Here is a 24210-nt window from a genome sequence, read left to right as displayed (position 1 = left end):
CCTGTGCTACATGTACCATACGCTCTGCCACAAGTGTAGACAAGGCCATAGCTGCAGCCAAATAGTCAAGCTCTTTCTACGGATTAGCACTCCTGTTTCAGTTTATTTAAAGTGAGGTCAGTTGAGAGGAGAGAAGTAGTATTTTGTGATGATTTGGGGAAATGGAAGAGAGTGGTCACAAGTAAGAGTGTCATAGCCTGAAGAAATAAGCTCTGGTGTGGTACAATATCTCTCTTCTAGTTTGGGGAAGGGGGAGTGTGGGAGGAAATAGTTCTACATGGTTCTGATTTTCATTGAAGCTCTCCTCATCTAACATTTGTGGGTTTTTTAAGGATTATTTTTTTGACCCACTGTATTAAACTGCCTAAGCCTAATTTGCATAACAGTGAGGCTAGGATCAGCTGTTGTCACTAATTAAAGTAATATGTTTTAAAGGAACACTGGTCTTAAACAATTCTGTGCGCTACTGTTGCAGTTTTAATGGTTATTTTCCACATCATTTTAATTTCAGAATCTTATTGACAGGAAGAGCCTCGAATGCAATCCAAGACCAGGAAAAGTAAGTGTGATCTTGTCACGGTGTAGGTTAATATGATTTAAATCACCATCGGTATTTTAAGGAGTAGCAAAATTTTGAAAGAAATGTTATGTCAAATTTGAGTACTTGTAATGCTGCACATGCTAATCATTACATTAGATGCAAAAAAATTCTAGCCTAGGGGAAGCCTGCTTAGTTTGTCTGATTATTTAGTTCAGCAGTCTACAATTGAAGAAAATATGTACAATGCTGGTAGCGCATATACAAAATCAGAACCTGTTTAATAAAAAGCAAAAATTAGGAACCTAATCCATATGTTGAAGTGCCCCTTGTTCACATATAATGTCTATTGTTTTAGATGATTATTTATGACATTCATGGGGAGAAAAGTAAACGAGAAATATACCATGATCTACCAGATGCCACATCCTGGATCTTTCCAATAGGAACATTGCTTAGAGTTGTTAGAGGATGGTAAGTAATACATGCCTTATTTAAATGGTATCTTTTCAGAAGATAAATGTGTATTTTTCTTGTACCTCTGCCTCTATTATTTATAACACAAGTTTGATATGCAGGAGCATCTTTTCTTGGTTTATAATTACAGTGACATTTACAAGTAAAGCAATATGGTAAGTATTCCCTCTGCTGGGAACTAGCTTAAAGCAGAAGGAAGTTTGTTTTATAACCAAAGCTAAGTTTTCACAGTTTAATTTCATTAACCACGTGATGTTGTAAAATGAGCTGTAAGACATACATGCTCAGCTGCTGTTTGAAACATGGCGTTAAAAAGGGAGCATAGACGTAGTGGGATACAGAAGAATATTTAGGATAGACTATATGAATCTTTCTAAATCCATTTGCAAAGCTTTAGTGCACAATGAGGTAATAGATGCTTTGGAAAGCTAAGGCTGTGAATGCATCTGTCATACATGCGTGCCCACAGTTATTTTATACAGCATAGGCTTCTTGAAGTAAGTGCATCAGACCATTCATCTCCCCCACACCATAATACAGTGTCATGGTAACATTAATATAGTTTGAGACTGGCCCAGTTATTTCTTCAAATGTTTTATGCTTGTTTAGTAACCACTGGGTGCCATAGTGGTAATTGCATGTTTTACAATTCTATGGAATTCAGGACCCGGCTTAGTTAATTCGCCTGGAACTAGAAAAGTAGGGTGTTTAACTTGCTTCGCTTTTCCAATTACTGCTTAGATTTCTGCAAATAAGGCTTTTAATCATTCTGGTTAGTCATAACCTTGGGCTCTTGAGTAGGTGCATCTAAATATATATGTTTGGGACACAGAGCTATATAATAGAAGGGAAGAAATGACTATTTTATTTTTTAAGTACAGAAATGAAGCACAACTTACGTTCGACAAGTGGAATATGGATAGAGAGGGACAGTGCATGAAGGGACACTGATAACTGGCTTCATGGAAAAAAGAGCTCTCTACTGAACTTTCCTAGCATGAGTGTTATATAGCCATGGTTTTAGTCTGCATAATAGTTACAATTCTCTTAATGATTTCATTATTACAGCTGGATTTTGTATGAAAAACCAAAATTCCAAGGAGAGAAATATGTGCTAGAAGAAGGAGAAATGGTCCTGAATCGTCTTTGGGATCTTCGGGACATGAAACACCATCCAAGGAACCTTGCAGTTGGTTCTATCAAACATGTAACAAAGGTATAGACTTTGTTGATAATAGGACACAAAATGCAAACATTAACATCAGTGGTAGCAGTGTCCTTATAAGAACGGACGCTGCGTGTCTGCTGTATGTTTCCTGTCTCGTCTTCAAACTAGTGGACAGGGGACCTTCAGACTGTTGACACAAGTCTCAGAGTTTTGAACTTTTTGAAGCCTTTTGATCCTTACCTCACTGTCCAATTCTTCAACTTTCTTCTTCCCAACCCAAGACTGTACTCTTCACTTTCTTCTTAAGTGCTTAAGTCTACTCATCTTCCTCTGAATGTAATAAGCAGATAGTTTATATGCTCTTGCCCCACAAAAATCTTCAGCCTGATTCACTGGTGCCCCTTCTTTATCACAGACATTTGATTGCCCAATTAATTTAAATCATATGAATTAATTCTGATTCTTTGTTACAAACATTTTTCTGTTCAACATTGGACTGTCCACAACAGTCTGTCTGGTTCTCCTTTTGCGCACTAATGGTCGCTAATTAGTATCTATACCAAATATTCTTTAAAAATTGTGCCTTACCATTTTCCGATATAGTTTTTTTTCGGTTACTGTAATATTCTTGCAGATAATATACTGATGGGTGTAATAGACTTAAGATGATTAGATAAGAGACAGTTCAGAAACATGACCGACTGTGATATTCAGTTAAGTGAGTCCCTTTTGAGTAGGTATAAGCCAGATTTCACTTATGGAAATAAAATATGGGACTGGAAAAACACACCACATAACTCAGATAACAAAAACAAAACATGAACCTCAGCCTAACCTTTCTCCCCAAGCTTGCCTGTTCCCAGGATCTCCTGTAGAATCTTCTCTATGTTCTAGTCCCCTCTGCTACAGAGAAATGTCTTGTATCTTAATTAGAGTTAAAATCCACCTCCAGTGAGTCAGTAGTTGTTACTCTTAATCTTTAGTTTAGGATGGCTCCGCCGAGGAGCATTATATTCTTATGTAGCATTTTAGGAACTGCCCCTGTTACAGTATCCTTTGTCAGTAAAATGGGGAAGGAATGGGTCTAAACACCATGATGTTCACTGGGTATTCTCGTATTTATCAAGCTTCATTGTATATCATCTGTGTGGTTTGTCAAGTGTATACCAACTTGCTGTCATGATATTTCAGTTTCTAATATGCACAATCCCAAGTTTGTACTTAGAATTCACTATCAAATCCAGACATGGCTAAAGGGAGGAGAACTGCTTTTCTTAGTATATAGTTTGGGCTGAAATTGTATTGAAGTAACTCCTCGCTTAACATTGTTGTTATGTTCCTGGAAAATGCTACTTTAAGCGAAACGATGTTAAGCCCCACCTATTTACATTAATTCTTCTGGGGAAATTGGATTCGCTTAAGTTCCATGGAAATTTTTTTCGCCAGACAAAAGACTATACAGATATATATATATATATATATATACACACACACACCCCTATACACAGGACAAGTTTTAAACAATTTAGTACTGTACACAGCAATGATGATTGTTAAGCTTGGTTGAGGTGGTGAAGGAAGAGAGTGGGATATTTGCCGGGGAATGCCTTACTGCTAAGTGATGAACTGGCACTCAGCTGAGCCCTCAAGGGTTAACACTTGTTAATGTAGCCTCTCACTCTACAAGGCAGCACGAATGGAGGGAGAGAGAGACACACCTTGTGTGGGGGCGGGGGGGGGGGAGGAGAGAGAGATGTGCATTGCCCCTTCAAGTATGCTGACCATACTCTAAGTACACTGCCTTTTTAAGTACTGTAGATCAGCAAGTTGAGACAGCAGCTGCTGCCAGCAAGCTCCCTCCGTCCTGAGTCCTGTCGTGTCCCCCTTGCTCTGTGGAGATGGCTTAATGGGGTAAAGGAGTTGGGGAAGGGGGACACCCTGACATTAACACCCCTCTCCTCCTCCTTCTGCGCCTTCTCCCCTCCCCTCCCCCCCACACAAGCAGGAGGCTCCCGGGAGCAGCTCCAAGGCAGAGGACAGGAGCAGCACAGGGCAGTGGAAACTTAGGGGATCTGATGGGGGGCTGCTGGTCCACCTTGGTTCCAAGCCCCCACCACTAGCTCCAACAGGCTGCTCTTTCTGCAAGCGGTGGACAAAGCAGGTGGCTGCCAAACCACGTTATAAGGGAGCATTGCACAACTTTAAACGAGCATGTTCCCTAATTGATCAGCAATGAAACAATGTTAACCGGGACGACTTTAAGTGAGGAGTTTCTGTACTTACGTGTAATATAGGTGCATTTCCTGTATCCATGTAACATATGTACCCAGCATCACAATACTAGCAAAAGGCTCAGCTGGGATTCATAAGGGTTAGTGGAACACCTACAAAATATGATTGTATTTGCATCCAGAAATTAAAACGCCACTTTGTTTAAAAATAAAAATCAAGAGCATAAAACTAAACATAATGCATCTGTTATTGTTCATTGAAAGAGCAATATATTTAGCAGACCTTGTGATTTAAAAAGAATCTGCACTCATTTTGCTGAGCACAGCATTCTAAAAGTTCACGTGGTGAGAGCCCTTTATCGTGAATGAATTGTAACTTGTATTAAAATGTGAAAGCGTCTTATTAAAATTGGTATTTTTGCATCTCTGCTGGTCTACTAATCATTTCAAAATTTATAATATTTGTGTCACCAGTGAGAAATGGGCATAATATCAAGCCATTGATGGTAAACAAGTTTCATTCCCACTTAAAGATTGAAAAGAAAAGAGAGAAATTCAAAAGAAGTCAACTGAGGACATGACTTATGAGAACAGTGAACTTAATTTGTCGAGTGCAAAAAGCTGATGCTAAGAGGAAACATTACAGGACAGAATATGAATTATGAATATTGGAAAAGAAGCAACGAATTCCTGAAATTCAACACCAGTAATAAAATAAGGAACTATGGGCTAAGATTAGAGGAGGATGAATGTATCTAGGACGGCCTGCCAGACGATTTAATCTGGCCCTCGAGCTCTCGCTGGGGAGTGGGGTCAGGGCCTGCTCTGCATGCATGTGCCACAGCTCCCGGAAGCAGCGGCATGTCCCCCCCCCTCCGGCTCCTACATGTAGGAGCAGCCAGGCGGCTTCACACGCTACCTCCACCCCAAGCGCCGCCCCCACAGCTCCCATTGGCTGGAGACTGTGGCCAATGGGAGTTGCAGGGGCGGTGCCTGCGGACAGGGCAGCTCACAGAACCACCTGGCCGCACTGCCACGTAGGAGCCAGAGAGTGGGACAGGCTGCTACTTCCAGCAGATGCTTGAGGTAATCCCCACCCGGAGCCTGCACCCCCTCCCATGCCCCAACCCCCTACCCCAGCCCTGATCCCCTTCCCACCCTCCAAACCCCTTAATCCCAGCCTGGAGCACCCTCCTGCACCCCAAACCCTTCATCCCCAACCCCACCCCAGAGTCCACACCTCCAGCCGGAGCCCTCACCCCAAACCCCTGCCCCAGCCTGGAGCACCCTCCCACACCCTGAACTCCTCATTTCTGGTTCCACCCCAGAGCCCGCACCCCTGGCCAGAGTCCTCACCCCCTCCTACACCCCAACCCCAATTTTGTGAGCATTCATGGCCTGCCATACAATTTCCATACTTAGATTTGGCCCTTGGGCCAAAAAGTTTGCCCATCCCTGATCTAGGATGTTAGAGGAAACCTTTGGATGGTGAGAACACTAATAATAATTGTGTCACAATCACTAGAAATTTTTAAAAGAAGAGTTAAGTAGGTTTTGGTCAACCATGAAATCCTTTTTCCAGTCTCCCATGGCATGGTTTGTTTTTGTGGACCACAGCTGGGAGTGTTGTACACTGCAATACAAGGTTTTAATATTAGCATATTATAGACAAGTCCCCAAATACTTGAGCAATGACCTTTTGCCTAGCAATTGTGATAGGCTAGGGCTGCTCTGCTATCAGTCCCTAGGTTCATGCAGAACTTTGTTGTGTGTAGGAATTCCTTAGCTGAAGATTTTTCCTACAATCAGGGCCTAACGGAAGTATGCCTTTTCAGGGTGTGCATACGTGCTTAAATCAGTGCCTTATGGAACTCCTTCTTAAGGGGAAGTTTACTATGCACTATATATTTTAATTGATCAATCCTTGACCTTTTGGAGTTGATATATGTGTGTGACATGGGAAAGTTTGCAACGTTGTTGGAGCTGTGTTGGAAGGTTTGACTATCATCCCTTTTGTCGATGGGGTGGTTTGCCTGATGACTATTGGGTTTACCTTTCTGTCCGATCAGTTTGATGATATTGGCTGTGTGGCTGGGCTGGTTGGTTTTTCTTTTAATTTTTTAATGTTTTTTTATTGTGTTTTTTGTGTTTGTTGGATGCCCTCAAATAGCATCTTTATAAGTTAGTTAAATAATTGGGGATAGGGTAGTGCACTGGCAAGAGGAAGACAGGCATTTACGGAGAAAGCTGTGGTGGTGCATTTAATATTTTATTTTTACAGGGCAGATGTTAGTGTATTGAAAAACAACTGGACAGTAGCTCAGTGTTCTGATTTGGGTGAAAGTCTCCACATGAAGCAGAGATTCTGTTAACTTTGTGGTAGCTTGTGGCTCAGCTCATTGTGGATGCAAATTGGATGTATGGTATGTTTAATTTGCAAGAACCAAAACTAAATCCCAAAGAAATGGATTGTGCAACTAGAGAAACTCAAACCCACTTGAAAGAAGGGTGAGGTTGGGTTCTACCCAGGTACATGAACGTCAGGTCAGGCCAGCGAAATCTCCACAGACACAGGCTGATTGATTGCTGTTTCCATAGCTCAGCCCACTCAGCCAGCCATCTCAAACCCTCAGACCCCAGTTTCTTGTAAGACCTCCTCAGAGATTCAGAGTCATATAATTCTTGTCCTGGACACAGGTAGCTCTTTTCACAGGTCTCTGGAAATCAAAAGGGGATGCTAGGTGATGGGCTTGCCCCTCAGAACCTCAGTTGTCTGCAGAAAAAGGTCACCACCTTATCCATCCTGGAGAGGTTTTTGGTTCCCGGAGCCCATGCGTACTGTGACAAAGCTGCAAGAGGGTGCTAGAGAATTTGACAGTCACCAGAAACTGCTTTCAGACAGATTTACAGGTCTTCAATAGGTTTGTGTGGCCTGGAAGGCAGATATGTTAGACCTAGAATGTTAACGGCCCTCTTCCCTACTATCTGAGAAGGGATTACCTCAGGTCAGTTAGGGACACCTGAATCCAATTAAGGGCTGCCTGAGATCTTTTAAAGCCCCTTCTTAGAGAAAGGGGGAAGAGAGAGAATCAAGCTGCTGCCAGACTAGACGCAGCAGGGCAAGCTGCTTCAGAGTGAGAGGCTGTGCTCCTTCTCATGGGAAAAACAGCCAAACCTGAGTGCTGGCTAGGGGAAGGACTGACACCCCAGGGCAAACAACAGGATGACGCCCCAGCTAGAAGGTAGGGAAAGGTTTCCCCCCTTGGTTTTTGTATTTATGACACTGTTTCCTTTTTATTTGGTGAAGGATCCCCCCCTTAGATCGACCCTGAGGCCTACCCTGAAAAGATGACCAAAGGGCTGATTTACCCCAGGCCTGCCATTGCCAGAGGGGGAAGCACTAAGTCTGGTGAGAGAAAGGAGGTGCCTTGTCACAGTACCCTCGTGCTGGTTAGCCAGGAAATGGTCCTCCTGTCAAGAAGCTTGTAACTGAGCAGCAGCAGGTAACACCTCAGCTGCCTTTACATTGGAGGGGAATAGCGTAATCATGAGCTCCCTGGCCTAGGAGAGACACTTCAGAATCCCTAGAGCGAAGCTGATACAGGACTCTGCTATTTAATGTGAAGGATGTAGGAAAGCCTGTGATGTTTTATGAAGATTATATGTTCCACCTGTTTTTCTGATTGTCATTGTGTGGTTTACTGGATGAGAATAAGCAGTTCATTCAAGCAGCAGATACTTGCAGGAAAACGGAAAAATCGCTTCAGATAGCTGCACTTACCAGTGTCTAATGGACAATGCACATGTCATTCATTTTTTAAATTTCCCCTCCAACCATGCACAGCTCACCATTCTACTTGTAACTACAGGAGGGGAGGGGGGTCTAAGTGGGGGAAAAAGGGCACAAAGAACCTGGGATGGATAAAAAGACTACTGGTCACAAGTCCCCAAAGGGAAGATTTGCAGATATCTGAACCCAGCTGGACCTGCTGAGTAATCATGGTTGGCACCCAGGGCCTGAACTAGAAGTGGGAGAATGGCGGGATTCTATGCTGAGAGAGGTGAAGGTGCAGGCCTGGCAACCTGTGTAGTGCACTCCATGAGACTGGAGAGGGATTAAAGGTGCACCTAGTCCTGAACTGTGACCTTTAACGCTAAGGATTTGGAGACACTAGTTATGCCTGCTTTGTAGTAAACCTGCTGCCAGTGGGAATAGGACTGTTTCAGAAGTCCCTATTCTCTGAGGGTTGGTTTGGATATTCCCTGAACCACTTTCCAGATTGAAGAAAGGAGTTGCCTTTTCTGGTGGTCCCTAAAGATCCTGAGGAGGGAAGCAGCAGTTTGTTGCTCCTATGGAACCATGGAGGAAGCAATCTAGCCCCAGAATGGTGATGGTGGGGAGGAGAGGAGAAGAGAAGAGAAACAGTCATGGCACCTTGAAGATGTTTAATGTTAAAGGCAGAGAGGAATAGAGAGTGGTGCTCCCTGAAGCACTTAGACAGCACTCATTACCACGGCAAATGAACACCACTATTCAGTGATGTCTTTCTCTCCGTTTAACTCTTTTTTTTTTTTCCTGTGCCTTAGTAACATGACCCCAGCAGGCAGAAATGCCCACCTATCATTTATATTTGGAAATAATTGCGTTTGCACAAGGATGTGCCCTTTACTAAATCTCAATTTATTAAGTAGCAAACTATAATGTTTTCGTGATTTTTACAGTAACAAAGTGGAATATCCCTGGAGATTATTTTGTATCTATCAGATTTATATAAAAAGAAATTAGAGAGGATTTAAGGAGGTGTGGTGATCAGACCCAGATTTGGTTTAGACTGCTTCAGCTTCAAACTTGTCATAATAGCTAGATTTTAGGTATAATATGGTTGGAATATTCCAAGGTTATATCAGCTCCAAATGATAAAAATTTCACCAAGATAAGCTGTTCATGTAAGGTTTCTACTATTCTGACCTGACATCTCAGTAAAATAATGGTTCTTGCATGATTTTGGTTCCATATGACCATAAATTGGAAAACAAACTTTTTTTTCAGTTTTGTATCTGACCTGAAACCAAGTGTGGTGATGGATTTGCATTCAGGTATCTGAAATTTGAAGGGGTTCAGATAGGAGGTACTGGTTCTTAACCTCCAAATTATCACATTTTTGGAGATTTTGTTTTGTAAAGACTGGTTTAATTAAAAGTCTTACTGAAGTTTCAGTAAGTAATGCTGCCTGCTAAATAAGTTTGTTCAGGCAGATCTGATTATCCCAGGGCAAATATTTACTGATCTAATGTCCACATATTTAAAATATATAAACTATGGTACAGTATGGGTATATATTTGCAAAGATGTAATATGTATCTTGTATAATAACACCTAAGGATAAATTTTACCTTGCTCTGAGGTCAGTGGGCTAACTTCATCCCCCAAATAAACAGATGAAACTTGTTTGGCTTCTAGGGGACCAACTTATTACAACACAGAATTTCATCCATTGGGTGTAAATCAGGGCACAGTTTGTAACCTAGGCCTAGATTTTTAAAGATATGTATGTGTTGCTGAGATCAGTTTTGCAATGTCTAACTGATTAGGAGCCTAAATCTCATTTTCCTAAGTGATTTGAGCCCTTATGAGCCTAATCCCATTGACTTGCATAATAAAATTGCGTGTGTAAAATTAAAATTACATATTGTTTGCTCAAATTTTATTACCTTTAAAAATTGATGTGTTAATTGCTTTTGGTCATGACCACAAGTTACTGTGAAAGGAATTGGTGCAGTTCGCAAAATCATCATCATAATTAGTAGAGAGGTCAAGTTTATGGGCCTCCAAGTCAGGCTGGACGGACACCAAGACAAAATTAGGGAGCTTGCACTGCCCCTGCTTGGGCTTCACCTTCTTTGTGAAGAACTATATTATTCCAGTCTTTAGTGCTGTCAGTGGAGCGCTTTTGATGAGCGCTAAAACTAAAAACAAATCTAGAAGCATTTCCAAAAGAATAATAAGAAGCATATAGACTCATTCCAAGCATCAACTTTAGAATGATGCTCCTTAGGTAAACTGAAACAAAACAAATATTGACTCATATGAGATACTGTGTCTGTGCAGTTAAAAATACCTCATTTCTCCACCTTTCTCACCATGTAATCACTGTATTATGCTTGCTGAAAATTATTTTTGGCATAATTCTCTCTTGAATTTTATGGTAGAAAGTTCTAATTTTCTTAACAAAAACTGAATTGTTTGATTCCAGAATATGGGTGCATGTTGTATAGGCTAAAGTCATAAATGTATAAACAGTATATGATATATAAGGAGGAGAGGGAAGGAAGGAAAGAGGGATATTTTCTTGTACCTTAAGCAGTTACTGCCTAATTCATTAGGAAAATTACAGACAAGCAAACTTTGAAAGCCTGGATTACAAAATATACAGATTATAGCAGAAAACATGAGCCTTAGAAAATATCTCTTCATTGTGGCTGTATCATATGCACATACTCATGTGAACTACAAATTGGACTTTTTTACCTGCTCAGCAGTATATTTAGAGCCAGAGGCATGTGCAGCATTTCCTTAGCAATTTTCTATAAGGTAGTATTGTGCTGGCAATTTGCTACAATATCTTTCTGGTTTTGATCTTCTGATACAAAAGCATAGTGTTGCAGTCTTTTATGGCTGAAAACAAATACTGTGCATTGTTTGCTAGGTACAATACAAAGGAAATGTGATTGTGTGAGAGAGCATTGCTAATGTATTATGTTACTGTACTGTGGGCCTCTTGGGGAAAGTGACTTCACGTTTCTCTGAAGTAATTTTACCAGAATTGCTACTTTATTGCTGACAGTTCAATAACTATCAAAATAACTTTGTGCACCAGCAAGAGAGACTTCTGTTTATTTTTGGATAATTTGTTACTGCCTCAGTGGAACCTATTAAGAGCCTTTCAATCCTGGGGAGAGGTTCTGTGCTCTACAATTGAGATACATCCTGATCCTAGGCTTCTCTGGAGGCTGAAACAGTCCCTGACATAATTTAGGGGTGGCCAACCTGAGCCTGAGAAGGAGCCAGAATTTACCAATGTACATTGCCAAAGAGCCACAGTAAAAAGTCAGCAGTGCCCCCTGCTCCCAGCACCTCCCCCTCCCTCCCTATCAGCTGTTTCATGGCATGCAGGGGGCTCTGGTGGGTGGGGGGAGGAGTGAGGGCACTGCAGGCTCAGGGAAGGGAGCGGGAAGGGGTGGAGTGGGGGCAGAGCTAGGGGTTGAGCAGTGAGCACCACCCCTCCCCCCGGCACATTGGAAAGTTGGCGCTTGTAGCTCCAGCCCCAGAGTCGGTGCCTGTACAAGGAGCCTCATATTAACTTCTGAAGAGCCACATGTTGCTCCGGAGCCACAGGTTGGCCATCCTTAATTTAGATAACCCTGCGGGGCTGTCCAAGTTACATCAGCCCCTCCTTGGCCCGTGGGCCACAAGATGCCTGAAGTCTCTGTAGTGTTGTTCCCACTCCTCTTGCCTCCTATGCTTGTGAGAGGGTCCTCAGAGAACAGCTTTACTTCTGCTGTTGTGCCTGGGGAATTCTCCGCACTCTGATCCAGGGCTTTTAGGGCCCCTTTATGCCACTTGGATTACAGGTTCAGAGCAGGGGAGAGGATTTCACCCTTGATGATCTAGGCTGAGCAAAGCATTTAAACACATGCTAAACTTTTAAACCATGTAATTATTAGAGGGCTTTCCCTCAACCCTCCCACTTCCCTGATTCTTGTCACATAGACAGCAAACAGCAAAAGACCAGAAGTCTGAAGTGCAAACAATGCAATGTTTATTGGGGTTACTTTCTAAGCAAACATATTCCAAAGCCCTTCACACCAGTTGGGCTTATTTCTATACGCCAATAGAGTCTGTTCCCCAGTGTTCTGTTCCCAGCTCTGACAAGGCAGAGCCTTGCCTGTGTCCCTGTTCCCATCCCCCCTCCGTGCCAGCAAGCATAATTCCAATTTCCCCTCCACTTCCTGTTTGACCTGAGTTTATATAGTAGTAATATCAGCTATACCTTAACCAATCATTTTACTGAAATTTAACTAACCAATCCTAACATATTGTAACATGATTCTCTAACCAATTATATCCCACTACCCTAATTAACTTACACCTAGAAAATTAATTATACAGCAGACAGAAACAATTAGAGAACCAGGCAGATTAACAATAGAAAAGTGGGGGCCATAAAAATAAAACAATACAGAAATGAGGGTTTCAGAACCACAACCATTGAGAAGTGATTTCTTGCCAGACAGGATGCTATCAAACTAAGTTTTCTTTAACCATCTTAAGATCTGTTTCTTTATCTGGTTGTGATGGGCATGATCAGGACAGGATCATCTTCCTAACAGCCCAATACCATGTTATTTTGATGTGACTGATTTGTAATATGAGGATGTGACAATACGCTTCCCAGCTTATGGCTGCCCCTGCTGCATAGCCAAAGGCCTTAGCCTAAGAACAAGGCCTCAGACTGTCCTATTGAAAGAAGGTCCATACACAGGTGGACTGTGATTAATTTTTTGTTTTTGCAGCTCTGTAACTAGCTAAGTGATAAAAATACACCTAAGTTCTTAAAGTATAGGCCTTTACAGGCAGACCTGAATATCTGTATTCTAAGAGTAGTTAACTCCCTTTCACTTCAGTGCTTAACTGCTTTGCTGAATCAGGGCCTAAAAGGAAACTTTACATTGAGCTGTAGTGTGTCAAAAGCTGTGTTTTTTTTAAAAAAAAAAAAAAGAAAGAAAGAACACCACTGATGCTACATTTTATATCGGTGTTGAAATTACCATAGTTAAAGACAGTCTCTGCACATTTCTTGGGAAGAACTGAGAGACTTGGCAAGCTCTTAACCAGAGCTGATAGGGTAATGGATAGGAGCACCAGTGATAAAATCCTAGTGCCCCCATCTTAACATGTACTGTATAAAGAAAAAGCATTAGGTAGCTACCTGGCACTGGAAACATTTGTTTTGGCTTTCACTTTCTTTGCCTTTCTCTGGAATGCTTCCCTTTTATTTGAAGTGACATAAAATTGAATTTACACAATTTGGGGGGGTAAGCCATATGCATTGCAAAACTTAATAACAGGCAATCCTAAATAAATTTCTAAAGCAATTATAATTGGGGCCTCGTTCCAGGAAAACATCCTTATTCAGGAGGTGTAAGTACACCCTTCAATTCCAGTGAAATCCAAGAGTTACTCATGGTTGAAGTTGAATACGTGCCCCTCCTGAAATAAAGATGGACATAACCATATGCTTCAATTCTTTCCTGAATTGGGATCTGGGTTTGCATGTAATATTAAATCTGGAATCTTTTTTCCTTTATTGATTTAAATTATACACTAAGCATTATACTGCTCATCAATAAGCATGCCCAATTGTAAACTGTGTAGTTAATGGTGTATTTTATTTTAGACATATTTAATGTAACTCTACACACAGTCATAATTACCTAATTTATATGATACTGAAAAGGAGCCATGTATGTGTGTGCCATTCTTAAATGAATACTTATTATAGAAAATTAGAAAGCACCATTGAATCCAAATGTAGCAAAAAGAAAATAGTGTAATATCACAACCAGTTGATTTCAATGTTTTCATCATAGAATCATAGAATATCAGGGTTGGAAGGGACCCCAGAAGGTCATCTAGTCCAACCCCCTGCTCAAAGCAGGACCAATTCCCAGTTAAATCATCCCAGCCAGGGCTTTGTCAAGCCTGACCTTAAAAACCTCTAAGGAAGGAGATTCTACCACCTCCCTAGGTAACGCATTCCAGTGTTTCACCACCCTCTTAGTGAAAAAGTTTTTCCTAATATCCAATCTAAACCTTCCCCACTGCAACTTGAGACCATTACTCCTCGTTCTGTCATCTGCTACCATTGAGAACAGTCTAGAGCCATCCTCTTTGGAACCCCCTTTCAGGTAGTTGAAAGCAGCTATCAAATCCCCCCTCATTCTTCTCTTCTGCAGGCTAAACAATCCCAGCTCCCTCAGCCTCTCCTCATAACTCACGTGTTCCAGTCCCCTAATCATTTTTGTTGCCCTTCGCTGGACTCTCTCCAATTTATCCACATCCTTCTTGAAGTGTGGGGCCCAAAACTGGACACAGTACTCCAGATGAGGCCTCACCAATGTCGAATAGAGGGGAACGATCACGTCCCTCGATCTGCTCGCTATGCCCCTACTTATACATCCCAAAATGCCATTGGCCTTCTTGGCAACAAGGGCACACTGCTGACTCATATCCAGCTTCTCGTCCACTGTCACCCCTAGGTCCTTTTCTGCAGAACTGCTGCCTAGCCATTCGGTCCCTAGTCTGTAGCTGTGCATTGGGTTCTTCCGTCCTAAGTGCAGGACCCTGCACTTATCCTTATTGAACCTCATCAGATTCCTTTTGGCCCAATCTTCCAATTGGTCTAGGTCCTTCTGTATCCTATCCCTCCCCTCCAGCGTATCTACCACTCCTCCCAGTTTAGTATCATCCGCAAATTTGCTGAGAGTGCAATCCACATCATCCTCCAGATCATTTATGAAGATATTGAATAAAACCGGCCCCAGGACCGACCCTTGGGGCACTCCACTTGATACCGGCTGCCAACTAGACATGGAGCCATTGATCGCTACCCGTTGAGCCCGACAATTTAGCCAGCTTTCTACCCACCTTATAGTGCATAAATTTGTTAAATTGAGAAGTTAGAAATACTGTATATATAGCTTCTTCTGTTGGTAAATACAATTTAATAAAAGCATATTTAGGCTGAGATTTTCAAAGGAGCCCACGAGAGAGTTAGGTGCTAAACTCCCATGGAAAGTCAGTGGAACTCTTTTAGGACTCTGAAAATTCCAGCCTTAATTTTTAAAAAGTTGTATTGTTCTGTAGAACCCAAAGTTACTGTGTTAAGAAAAAAAATGGAAATAAACATAGCTTTAAAAGGAAGGACCTGTATTTCTAGCAGTACTGGCAAACTTTCCAAATGTAAATAACCTTTACAGTCTAATTTGTTTCTGCAGGATTGCAGCATTCCAGAAATAGAGTTTTGCCCACAAGCTGGCACAGAGGGGTTTCCTGTCTGCATACAGAGTGCAGTTGCCAATTTAGAAGAACTGGATGTTGAAAGCACCTTTTACATAATTGTCAAGTCAGGAGTGTGAGTATTGGAGTTCTTTACTAGTAGTTTGCAAGCTGGTGGAATGACATATCAGGAAAAAACACTTGCAGTCCAAAAGGATTTTTCTAAAGGCATGGTATTTATAAAAATAAGTTAACATAGACTCCCTAGTTTAAATTTCAGCCCAGTTCTATGATTCCTTGGTGTGCAGCTTGACTCTCTCTCAATGGCATTCTCCCTCTATTCCCCTTGTAGACCTTTCCTTGACCACCTGTATAAGTAGAGGAGGAAGCTCAGCTAGAGTCAACTTCTTGTTCACTGGAGACCAGTAGTGTCCTTTTACCCAACCACACTGTTAAAAGCATAACACTGTGAGTGAATTCCAGAAAACAAATACTGCCTCACTTAAGCACTCCTGAAGTGGCAACTGTACCCTTACTTTCTGTGTGGTTAGTCAGAAGGGCTATGCAATATGATCCAAATCCAGACTCCCTCACCAGTCCAGCACTTCGTGTGTTTAGCAAAGGAAATAAGTTTGTCAGGTCGGTGCATAGAACTTCCAGGTCCTTTTGTTCTAGAGTGAGATGTTTTCCTCTTTTCCAGGATCATTATGGAGTGATAGGAGTCACTCAATGGTTAGGGTTGAAGCTAGCTTCCCATTATGAATCCAGCTTCCTTGAAGCTTCACATGCAACTTCTGATCCCCAGGCAGAATTTTTTTGTGAAGTTTGGAAAAAAAATTAGAATATGAGTTTTAAAGCTATGAGGAAAGGAGAAAAGTGTCTTATCTACAGTAATTTTTGATTGCTTACAGTTTTCTAGATAGCAAGTTTTAAGCACTTGATACTCCACGTGCATATAAGCCCCCACCTCCATTCTTCATCACTGTCCACTAGTCTCATATCCTACCCACTATAACCCACCTAGTCTTCCCCCATCTCACCCTTACACACACGCTTCCTTTTGACATGACAGTCTGAAGGAGGGAGCCATGCTTCAAGGATCTTAATATCAAAATAGGAGCTCCTAGTTTTGAATAAATGTAGTGAATGAACATATTCTAATAAGTCTGATGCAAAGCCCAGTGGAGTCAATGCAAAGATTTCGATCTTATTTTGAATCATCAGTTCATGGTCAATTTTGATGCCGGTGTTGGTCTCCAGATATTTGTAGTCATCAGTAGTAATCTTTAGGTTTTGCTTATTCACAGTGTAACAAGATGGCCTTTTATGATAAGTGACAGATGTTTTCTTGTCTTATTTCTTCTGGATTAGACATTGAAGGAATCTTAAATTAATTTTCTAAGATTGTTGCAACACATTCAAAATCCTAATGTTTAAATATATTTTGTAGTTAAGATACTTTATGTATCTGGTGCATATTGTCTAGCCCTGATGGATACAATCAAGAAAAGAATGTACACTCTTAACATATTTAATTGTTTTAAATAAGTCATTTTTTCTCTTATTGCTTCAGATGGCTTGCCTATTCAGACCTTAATTACAAGGGAGAGATGATAGTTTTGGAAGAAGGCAACTCACTATCTGAAATTTCTGCAGCAGATGTGAAATCTCTGCGTCCCCTAAAAATGGTGAGGACGTTGTGATTCTCTGAATGATGCACCCCATTTAATGATTTAGTCTAAAGATAACTTTGAGTTGAATATTCTCTTTACAGTTTTTTAGAGATTTTTGCATTTGTAACGTACATGTCATGCAGTGATGTATTACAGTGCGTTTGCCATTCATCTGAAAAGTTGCTACGCTCCCACATCTGCACATTTAGAGCTCCAAAATAAGTCTGGGAAGGCTGTATTACTTGGCACTGGGAGAAGAGATAGGTGCGTGTTTGCAGCTCATACCTCTTTCAAGTGGGTCAAATCAGAGCAGTCCAAGATTTGGGAAAGTTAAATTTGGGATTTCATATTCCCCATGTTTAGGAGTTTTTGGATGTAGACTGTAGGTGTGGTCTATTATAGATACAAAATTCGGATCCAGTTCTGTGTTTTTGGTCCATCTGCAGTTTGGATGTGGTGGTGATGAACTGTGATGTTGCAACACATTGACAGTGCAGATTGTGACAGCAAATTTCTATAGAGGTATAATATTCTTCCTATTTTCTTTTCAATGCAAACTTCCAGAGCTTTGGGAATGCTCAAGTCAGAGAGGAACACCTGATAAATGCCGTAGGACACCTTAGTAAAAGAACTTGTGTCAAGAGGTTGAGGATTAAGTGCCTCTTTAAATAAGACCAAAAGTTGTGCCTTTAGAGTTGTGCAGTTTTTGTTGGAACCAACAACAACTGGTTATAAAAGGTTCTTCAGAAAACCTTTGCATACTGGTACAGCTAGAATCTGCTGCAGGTGCCAGGTCAGAAGAAGAAAGAACAGATGTAAACTGCTTGGTAGTCCTCCTGTGACTATGCATTGCATAGCAATCTTGATACACAGGCAGCCTAATACTCCTTTGGTGGACAGCATGTGGATATAAACATGGAAAGGGATGGATACAGATACAATGGCACATAGCTTTAATGTGTACATAAAGATTCCAAAGGGAGATTTTTAAAACTACAAGGGACAGTTACATGCCCAGCTCCCACTGAAAGTCAGTGTGAGTTGTCCACCTGCCTTCCAATTGTGCCTTTGAAAATCTCTCCCCTGTTCTCCAAATATGTTGACGGATTACAACAATCCTTGACTACTGTTTCCAGAGCTGGAACATTGTGCCATGTTGTGTCTCCCTTCACAGATGGCTTACATTGTTCTCATTCCTGGGAATTTACCCTTCAGCCTGTGTTCTGGTGAAATAAGTTTTGATATAAATAAATTTTTGGTATACGATCCCTACTGCTTTAAGAAAACTTGTAAAATATGTGGTACAGTTTTAAAAGTTACTTTAATATTTTTTAATCTGATCAGTAGTATAAGTGAATGACATAAGTAGTAAATACTTGGATCTGTAGTGCAAGTAAAGACAAACATGTATAAAGTATTTTGGTTTTTTTATTCATTTATTTTTATTGGTTTTATTTTATTTTTTTATTATTATTTTTAAACATTCTAATTTTGTAGATCATTTTTATAGGTGTTCCTTGGTTTTGTGAATTATCAATGTATTTAAATGTCAATTAGATTCAACACAGACTAGAATTATCTAGTATAGCTGCAAGAACTGCATACTTCTCTAGGGTTATAAAATGTACACATATGGAAATAAATTTCAGATTTTATGTAATTATTTATATATTTTATATCTTAGGGTGGACTAAAGGTACAAATGCCTATGAATGTTAAGGTAAGTACCGAGCATGCTGCCAGTAAAAGATTCTGTCACAGAGAGACCCTGATTTAAGACTACTACCTTTTCTTAGTGAGGGATATACCTCTTCTCTATTGTCTGTGGAATTTTAGATTAGGCATTCTGCATCTGTCCGCTTCCTAAAAAAATTCTGTGATGCTACACAGCCCAGGAGTTACATGTGCTTTGAGAGACATAAAAGCTGTGGCAGGATTTTTTTTCCAAGAAAACTGAATGTCAGTTATCTGTAGAAGAATTTTAAAGGAAGTATAGTCTGAAGTGAGTTTCTCCTGGTTGACACATCCACAGGCATCAGTGAACAAAGGACCTCTGTAAATCAAATGTCTACTTCACCACATTGGAAAAATAAGAGAAAGGAAATACACTCTCTCCTCTCCACCTCTTCCCACCCCCACTGCAAGAGTCAAATCATGATAGGGAGGGCCCATCTTCTGGAGCACATTGGTGTGTGTGTGTGTGAGATTGGAGTCCAGTTGGAGGGTGGGAAGGGAGGCCAGAAACGTTTTTCTTTGCTTTTGCTCTACCCCTTGCAGTTCCTCACAGAAACATATATGGCCCCAGTTAACTTATTAAAAAAAAAGGTCTGTGGCCTGGCCATTTGCATGCCAGAGCCATACCCGTAAAAGGGAGTTACTCCAGCACACAGTGCATGTGACGCTGGTGAAGGGTGAACACGTGAATCCAGAATGAGGAACTGTGCAATGCAAGAGGTAAGGAACCCATAGAATTTTCCTGCACTGAGGCAGCTCTTCAAATCCAACAAATTCTGATAGGGTTTTTTTGTTTGGTTGGTTTGTTTTTTTTAACTGTACGTCCAATGGAGGCTGTCCTGTTCCTCTATTCATGTCTATCAGCCACAGATTGCTTGGCTGGGAAGGCTTTGGATATTTTATGCTGGATCAGGCTTATGGTGTCTCATTATCACTCAGCTCTAATGAAACTCTATGAATCTAGAGTATTTCATGGATTTTAAATATATGGGGTGAGATTCTCACCCCCGCTTGCTTCTTTACACTGAATGAAAAGGGCTGGAGTAGCATAAAGGAGCTCTAAGAGCCCCAGATCCAGCTTTGAGAGAATTTCCACAGCACAGGATTTGAGGAACATAGTCGTAAGATTGCTCTCTGCGAACACTCTTGCAAGCCTCAGTATAGGCAGCCTGGGAGGGGCATGCTGGGGCTAGCAGCACTGCAGAGATTCTAAGTGGCCTGGGGAAGCTGCCTTTACTTAGGGCTTCTCACATGGAAAATTGTATCAGAGTAACTGTACTGTTTTAGTTATACTGGTATAACTCCACATGTGGCCACTCTTGTTCAGGTATAGGTGTCCACACAGGCAGTTATAGTGATATAATTACATTGGTATAACTATACTGGTAAATTTTCCTGTGTAGACAAGCCATTAGACAGCCTGCTAAGGCTGTCAAAATCATACCAGGGCTTCTCCAGACCCTAGAGCAACCTGCAATCGGGAGGGCTCAGAAGGCACTGCACAGAATTTCCACCACGGTGGCTGCTGAGAAAAAAATTGCATTCCTGGGCAATGCTGCACTATATGTGTCAAATTTAAGATTACTAAAAGTTAAAGTACTAAATACATTGTTTCAAACCACATTCTCCAGATATTAATATATGAGAGAAAACATTTTGGAGGATGGGCCAAAGAGCTTTCTGGAAACATTGATACTGTCCCAGCACTCTTTAGAAGTGATGAGGATTTCCAGGGAATTGGATCAATACGTGTCATTGGTGGAGTGTGAGTATATTTCATTTTTGTATTTAGTGTTCTCTGTAAATAGATAAATGACAAATTACTCTCTCTATAAGTAATCTAATTACAATCAAGGTTTCCAAAAATAGCCCTAGGATAAACCACAAACATTTATGCCCCTTTGTGGCAGGGGTGGGATGGGGTGTTGGAACCTCGCCCCTACCCGGTTCCCATGCCCATCTCTCTGTTGCGGTCTCCGGTTGCGGCCTAGTGGCCTCCTTCCACACAATCACCCTTGGACGGTGAGGTAGTGCAGCCTATTGGCTGGAGTCCAGGTAACTCACCCCACATGTCGGGGCAGTTTGGCCCAGTGGCCAGAATTCATATAAATCTCTCCACACTTTGGAGCAGTGCCATCTAATGGCCAGAGTCTATACAATCCCCCTTGCAAGTGGGGTAGTGCGGCCTAGCAGCCAGAGTCCATAGGATTCCCATGGTGCGGGTGAGTGGTAGGGGGACCCGGGCCTGCCCTCTCCACCGGGTCCCGACCCAGGGCCCTGGTAGTGGCAAGCTCCCCTTGCCACCAGCTCGGGGGGGATCTGCCCGCAACACGCCGAGTGTCTGTGTGGCTCTAATGCTGTTTGCCTCTAAAGCTCCCCTGGGTCACTTCCTACCATAAACGCCAGGTTCTCTGCTTCGGGGGATGCTCCGGTCTGTTCCCCTCCTGTGACATCCTCCGTCTGGGTATCAGGGTGCATCCCGGCTTGGCTCGCCTCCGGATCCTGGTGCTCCAGCTGACCCTCCTCGGGAGCTGGCAGTGTGCCTCCCTCCCTTATGGCAGTCCGCTCAGACTGAGCAGCTCTGCAGGCTTTTATACCTGTTCTCCAGTTGGAGACTGCCCAGCAGAGCTTCTGGGGCGGGACTTCCTCTGCTAGGAAGGAAGGGTTAACCCCTGTGGTGCCAGTGCGAGGCCGCTCTGCCCCGTCACAGTCTTGGAACAAACATTTGTGGAGTGTCTATACTAACATATGAAAATGCATTAAATAACCAGGTAATTGGTAATCAGTTAAGGTGAGTTAAATATAGTATAGATAATATCTTTTGTGGGCAGGGGAAGGAATGGATTGACCTTTTTTTTTTTTTCATCTTAAGTCTTGTCTTCACTAGGAAAAAGGGTATGTGTTTAACTTGTGTTAGGTAATACGTGGTAACTGACACAAAGTAAAATCCTAGTGCAGACAAGGCAGTTTGTAGTTTTCACATGAATTAACAGGTTGAAGTAAACCTTAGATTCCATACTCATCCATTTGATCTACTAACTCATGTAAAAGCTGAAAGGGCATCATCTTCACTAGGATTTTACCATGTGTCAGTTATCATGCCTTTGCTAAAATGAGTTTACAACACACCTTTCTTTTCCTAGTGAAGATGTACCTGGGATTGATTCTGCATTGTTCTGCCTATTATGTAGTCATTTACAGTTGTGCAAAGTGGGTGTAAAAAGCTACCATTCTGATTTGGTAGCATTTTAGCCTCACTTTCCAGGGTTATATAAATGGTTATCTAACATCTAGAGACTGAGGGTATGTCTACACTAGAAACACTACTGTGGCACAGCTGCGGTGTTGGAGTGTAGATACTTAGTACAGTGAAGAAGGGGTTTTCCCATCACTGTAATAAATTCATTTCTCCAACAGATGGTAGCTAAGTTGACAGTGTCTGCACCGGGGCTCAGGTTGGCTTAATTACATAGCACAGGGCATGACATTTTTCACAGCCCTGAGTAATGTAGTTATGCCAACCTAATTCTTTAGTGTAGAACAGCCCTGAGAGAATCAGGCCTTTGGTGCATATCCCACAGCTCTGTATAACAACTAACCAACTCACTGTTCCTTCAACCCCATCAAGATCTGCCACTTTATCTAACAGTGCATGAAAAGCCTATAAAATGAAGGTTTCTGCTAGAGAGATCAGCAGTGAAATAGCTAGCAATGACATTACAATTGTCAAGGTTTCCAAGTTAACTCCCAGTAAAATGACTGGGATGGTATGCACTTATGCAGTTATTATGTCATGTTGTTTGGAGGGTTTCACAATCACTACATTCATAGAAAACTTAAATGTCAATACCTAAAGACACTACTCAAAGACATTATGGACCAGTTCTCTGGAAAACTTGATATTTTAAAAGTTATCCTTCTGTCTAGTGTATGGGGTTATTTATTTATTTATTTATTTTTTACAATAACTTGAACAGCTGAACTAATCTAAACCAAATGTTATCAAAAATAAATCCATTTTTGTCTGCCAAACTGCAGCCCTGACAAAATTTGTACAGCAGTTGTAAATCCTGGCAGGAAAGTTTTAATGAAAGAAATACTCAGAGCCTTTGCCATTGTCGTATGAGCTGGTGTTGCTATAATGTGCATATTGTAAACTCTGTCTTGAATATTAAAGCTTAACTGACAGTACTTGAGTGTACATTCTTATTTTTAAAATACCTTGTAAGTTTGATTAGACTAAATTTGAATGGGAACTTTTAATTCCACATCACTTTATAGCACAACTTTTGGAAGCCTTATAAAGCTTCTTGTGCTATTGTGCACTTTTTCAAAGTAAAATTCATTGAGGACACTCAAAATTGATGCAGAAATTTATTTTTAATCCAGTCTTATCTATTCAGAATATTTTAAAATGGTACAATTCCCTGCTTTGCAAATCAAAAGTATTTTACATATGCATTATTTTTATACATGTTCTATTTTATTGGCTTTAGTAGTATCTCTTGGTTAGAGTAGAGGACACTGACTCCATAGAAGTCAGTGGGAGTTTTGCCATTGACTACAACATGGCCAGGATTTCACACTGTGTCAGCATTCCCTGCTTCAACTGATAACTCTCTGCATGACCCTTAAGGTTCTAGCCATTACATTTACGAAAATGTGTTGAAATGCACTATCAGACTATGATAGAAACATTTTTCAAGAGTGTTGGTGCATTACACAAGTAAACTATTGTTGGAGATCACATAATAAAATGGAGTATTGATCCACAAAGAATGCTTGATTGGTCTGTGTTGTAATCTGAAATAACAAGCATTGCTTTGTTCCTCAACTGAGGTTGTGATATTTATTTTAGGAATTTATGATGTTCTTTTCTCCTTTTATTCTTGGTATGATGCTGTTGTACTTTTTCCTCTAATTGTTTTCTTTCCTTGTGGTTACTTTAGATGGGTTGCCTATGAAAAGGAACGATATAAAGGCCGTCAGTACCTCCTGGAGGAGGGAGATTATGAAGATGTGCACTCATATGGGGGAATTAGCAGTGCCCTGTTGTCTTTTCGGTTCCTACAGGCTGTAAGTGCCACTCCTGATTTGCTAATCTGTTTCTTGCTTCACTCTTTTTTCCATTTAATTGGTGTTAAACATGGATTCATAGATCAAAAGAGAGATTATTTTTTCATTCATTTTTGTGAGGTCACCTCATGTTTGGTTGTTTCCCATCCCTCCCCCCACCCAACCACATGCTTGCAGAAAAATCTCCTTTTTCCTTTTTTTTCGGCACTCCAGTCTGTACAATGAAAATTACAGTGTTTTGTGGAGAATGATAT

The 24210-nt window shown here is 41.2% G+C and overlaps 1 protein-coding gene across 7 annotated transcripts in view; it reads left to right on the top strand.

Moving 5' to 3' along the window:
- The window catches only part of CRYBG3 (crystallin beta-gamma domain containing 3), a 145436-nt gene that overhangs the window by 79770 nt on the left and 41456 nt on the right, over positions 1-24210 (top strand). For all 7 annotated transcript variants that reach the window (XR_012154202.1, XR_012154203.1, XR_012154199.1 and 4 more), the window contains exons 5-12: positions 512-559; positions 897-1012; positions 2084-2231; positions 15473-15609; positions 17047-17161; positions 18831-18866; positions 20512-20645; positions 23830-23956. Coding sequence is in view for 3 of the 7 variants with exons in the window: in XM_073305192.1 (XP_073161293.1) it covers positions 512-559; positions 897-1012; positions 2084-2231; positions 15473-15609; positions 17047-17161; positions 18831-18866; positions 20512-20645; positions 23830-23956 (861 nt within the window). In the remaining 4 variants the exon portion in view is untranslated. The remainder of the gene's footprint in view (positions 1-511; positions 560-896; positions 1013-2083; positions 2232-15472; positions 15610-17046; positions 17162-18830; positions 18867-20511; positions 20646-23829; positions 23957-24210) is intronic.

This window comes from Lepidochelys kempii, chromosome 1 (assembly GCF_965140265.1).
Source record: "Lepidochelys kempii isolate rLepKem1 chromosome 1, rLepKem1.hap2, whole genome shotgun sequence".
NCBI classification, from domain to species: domain Eukaryota; kingdom Metazoa; phylum Chordata; order Testudines; family Cheloniidae; genus Lepidochelys; species Lepidochelys kempii.
This window is presented reverse-complemented; position numbering and strand designations above follow the sequence as displayed.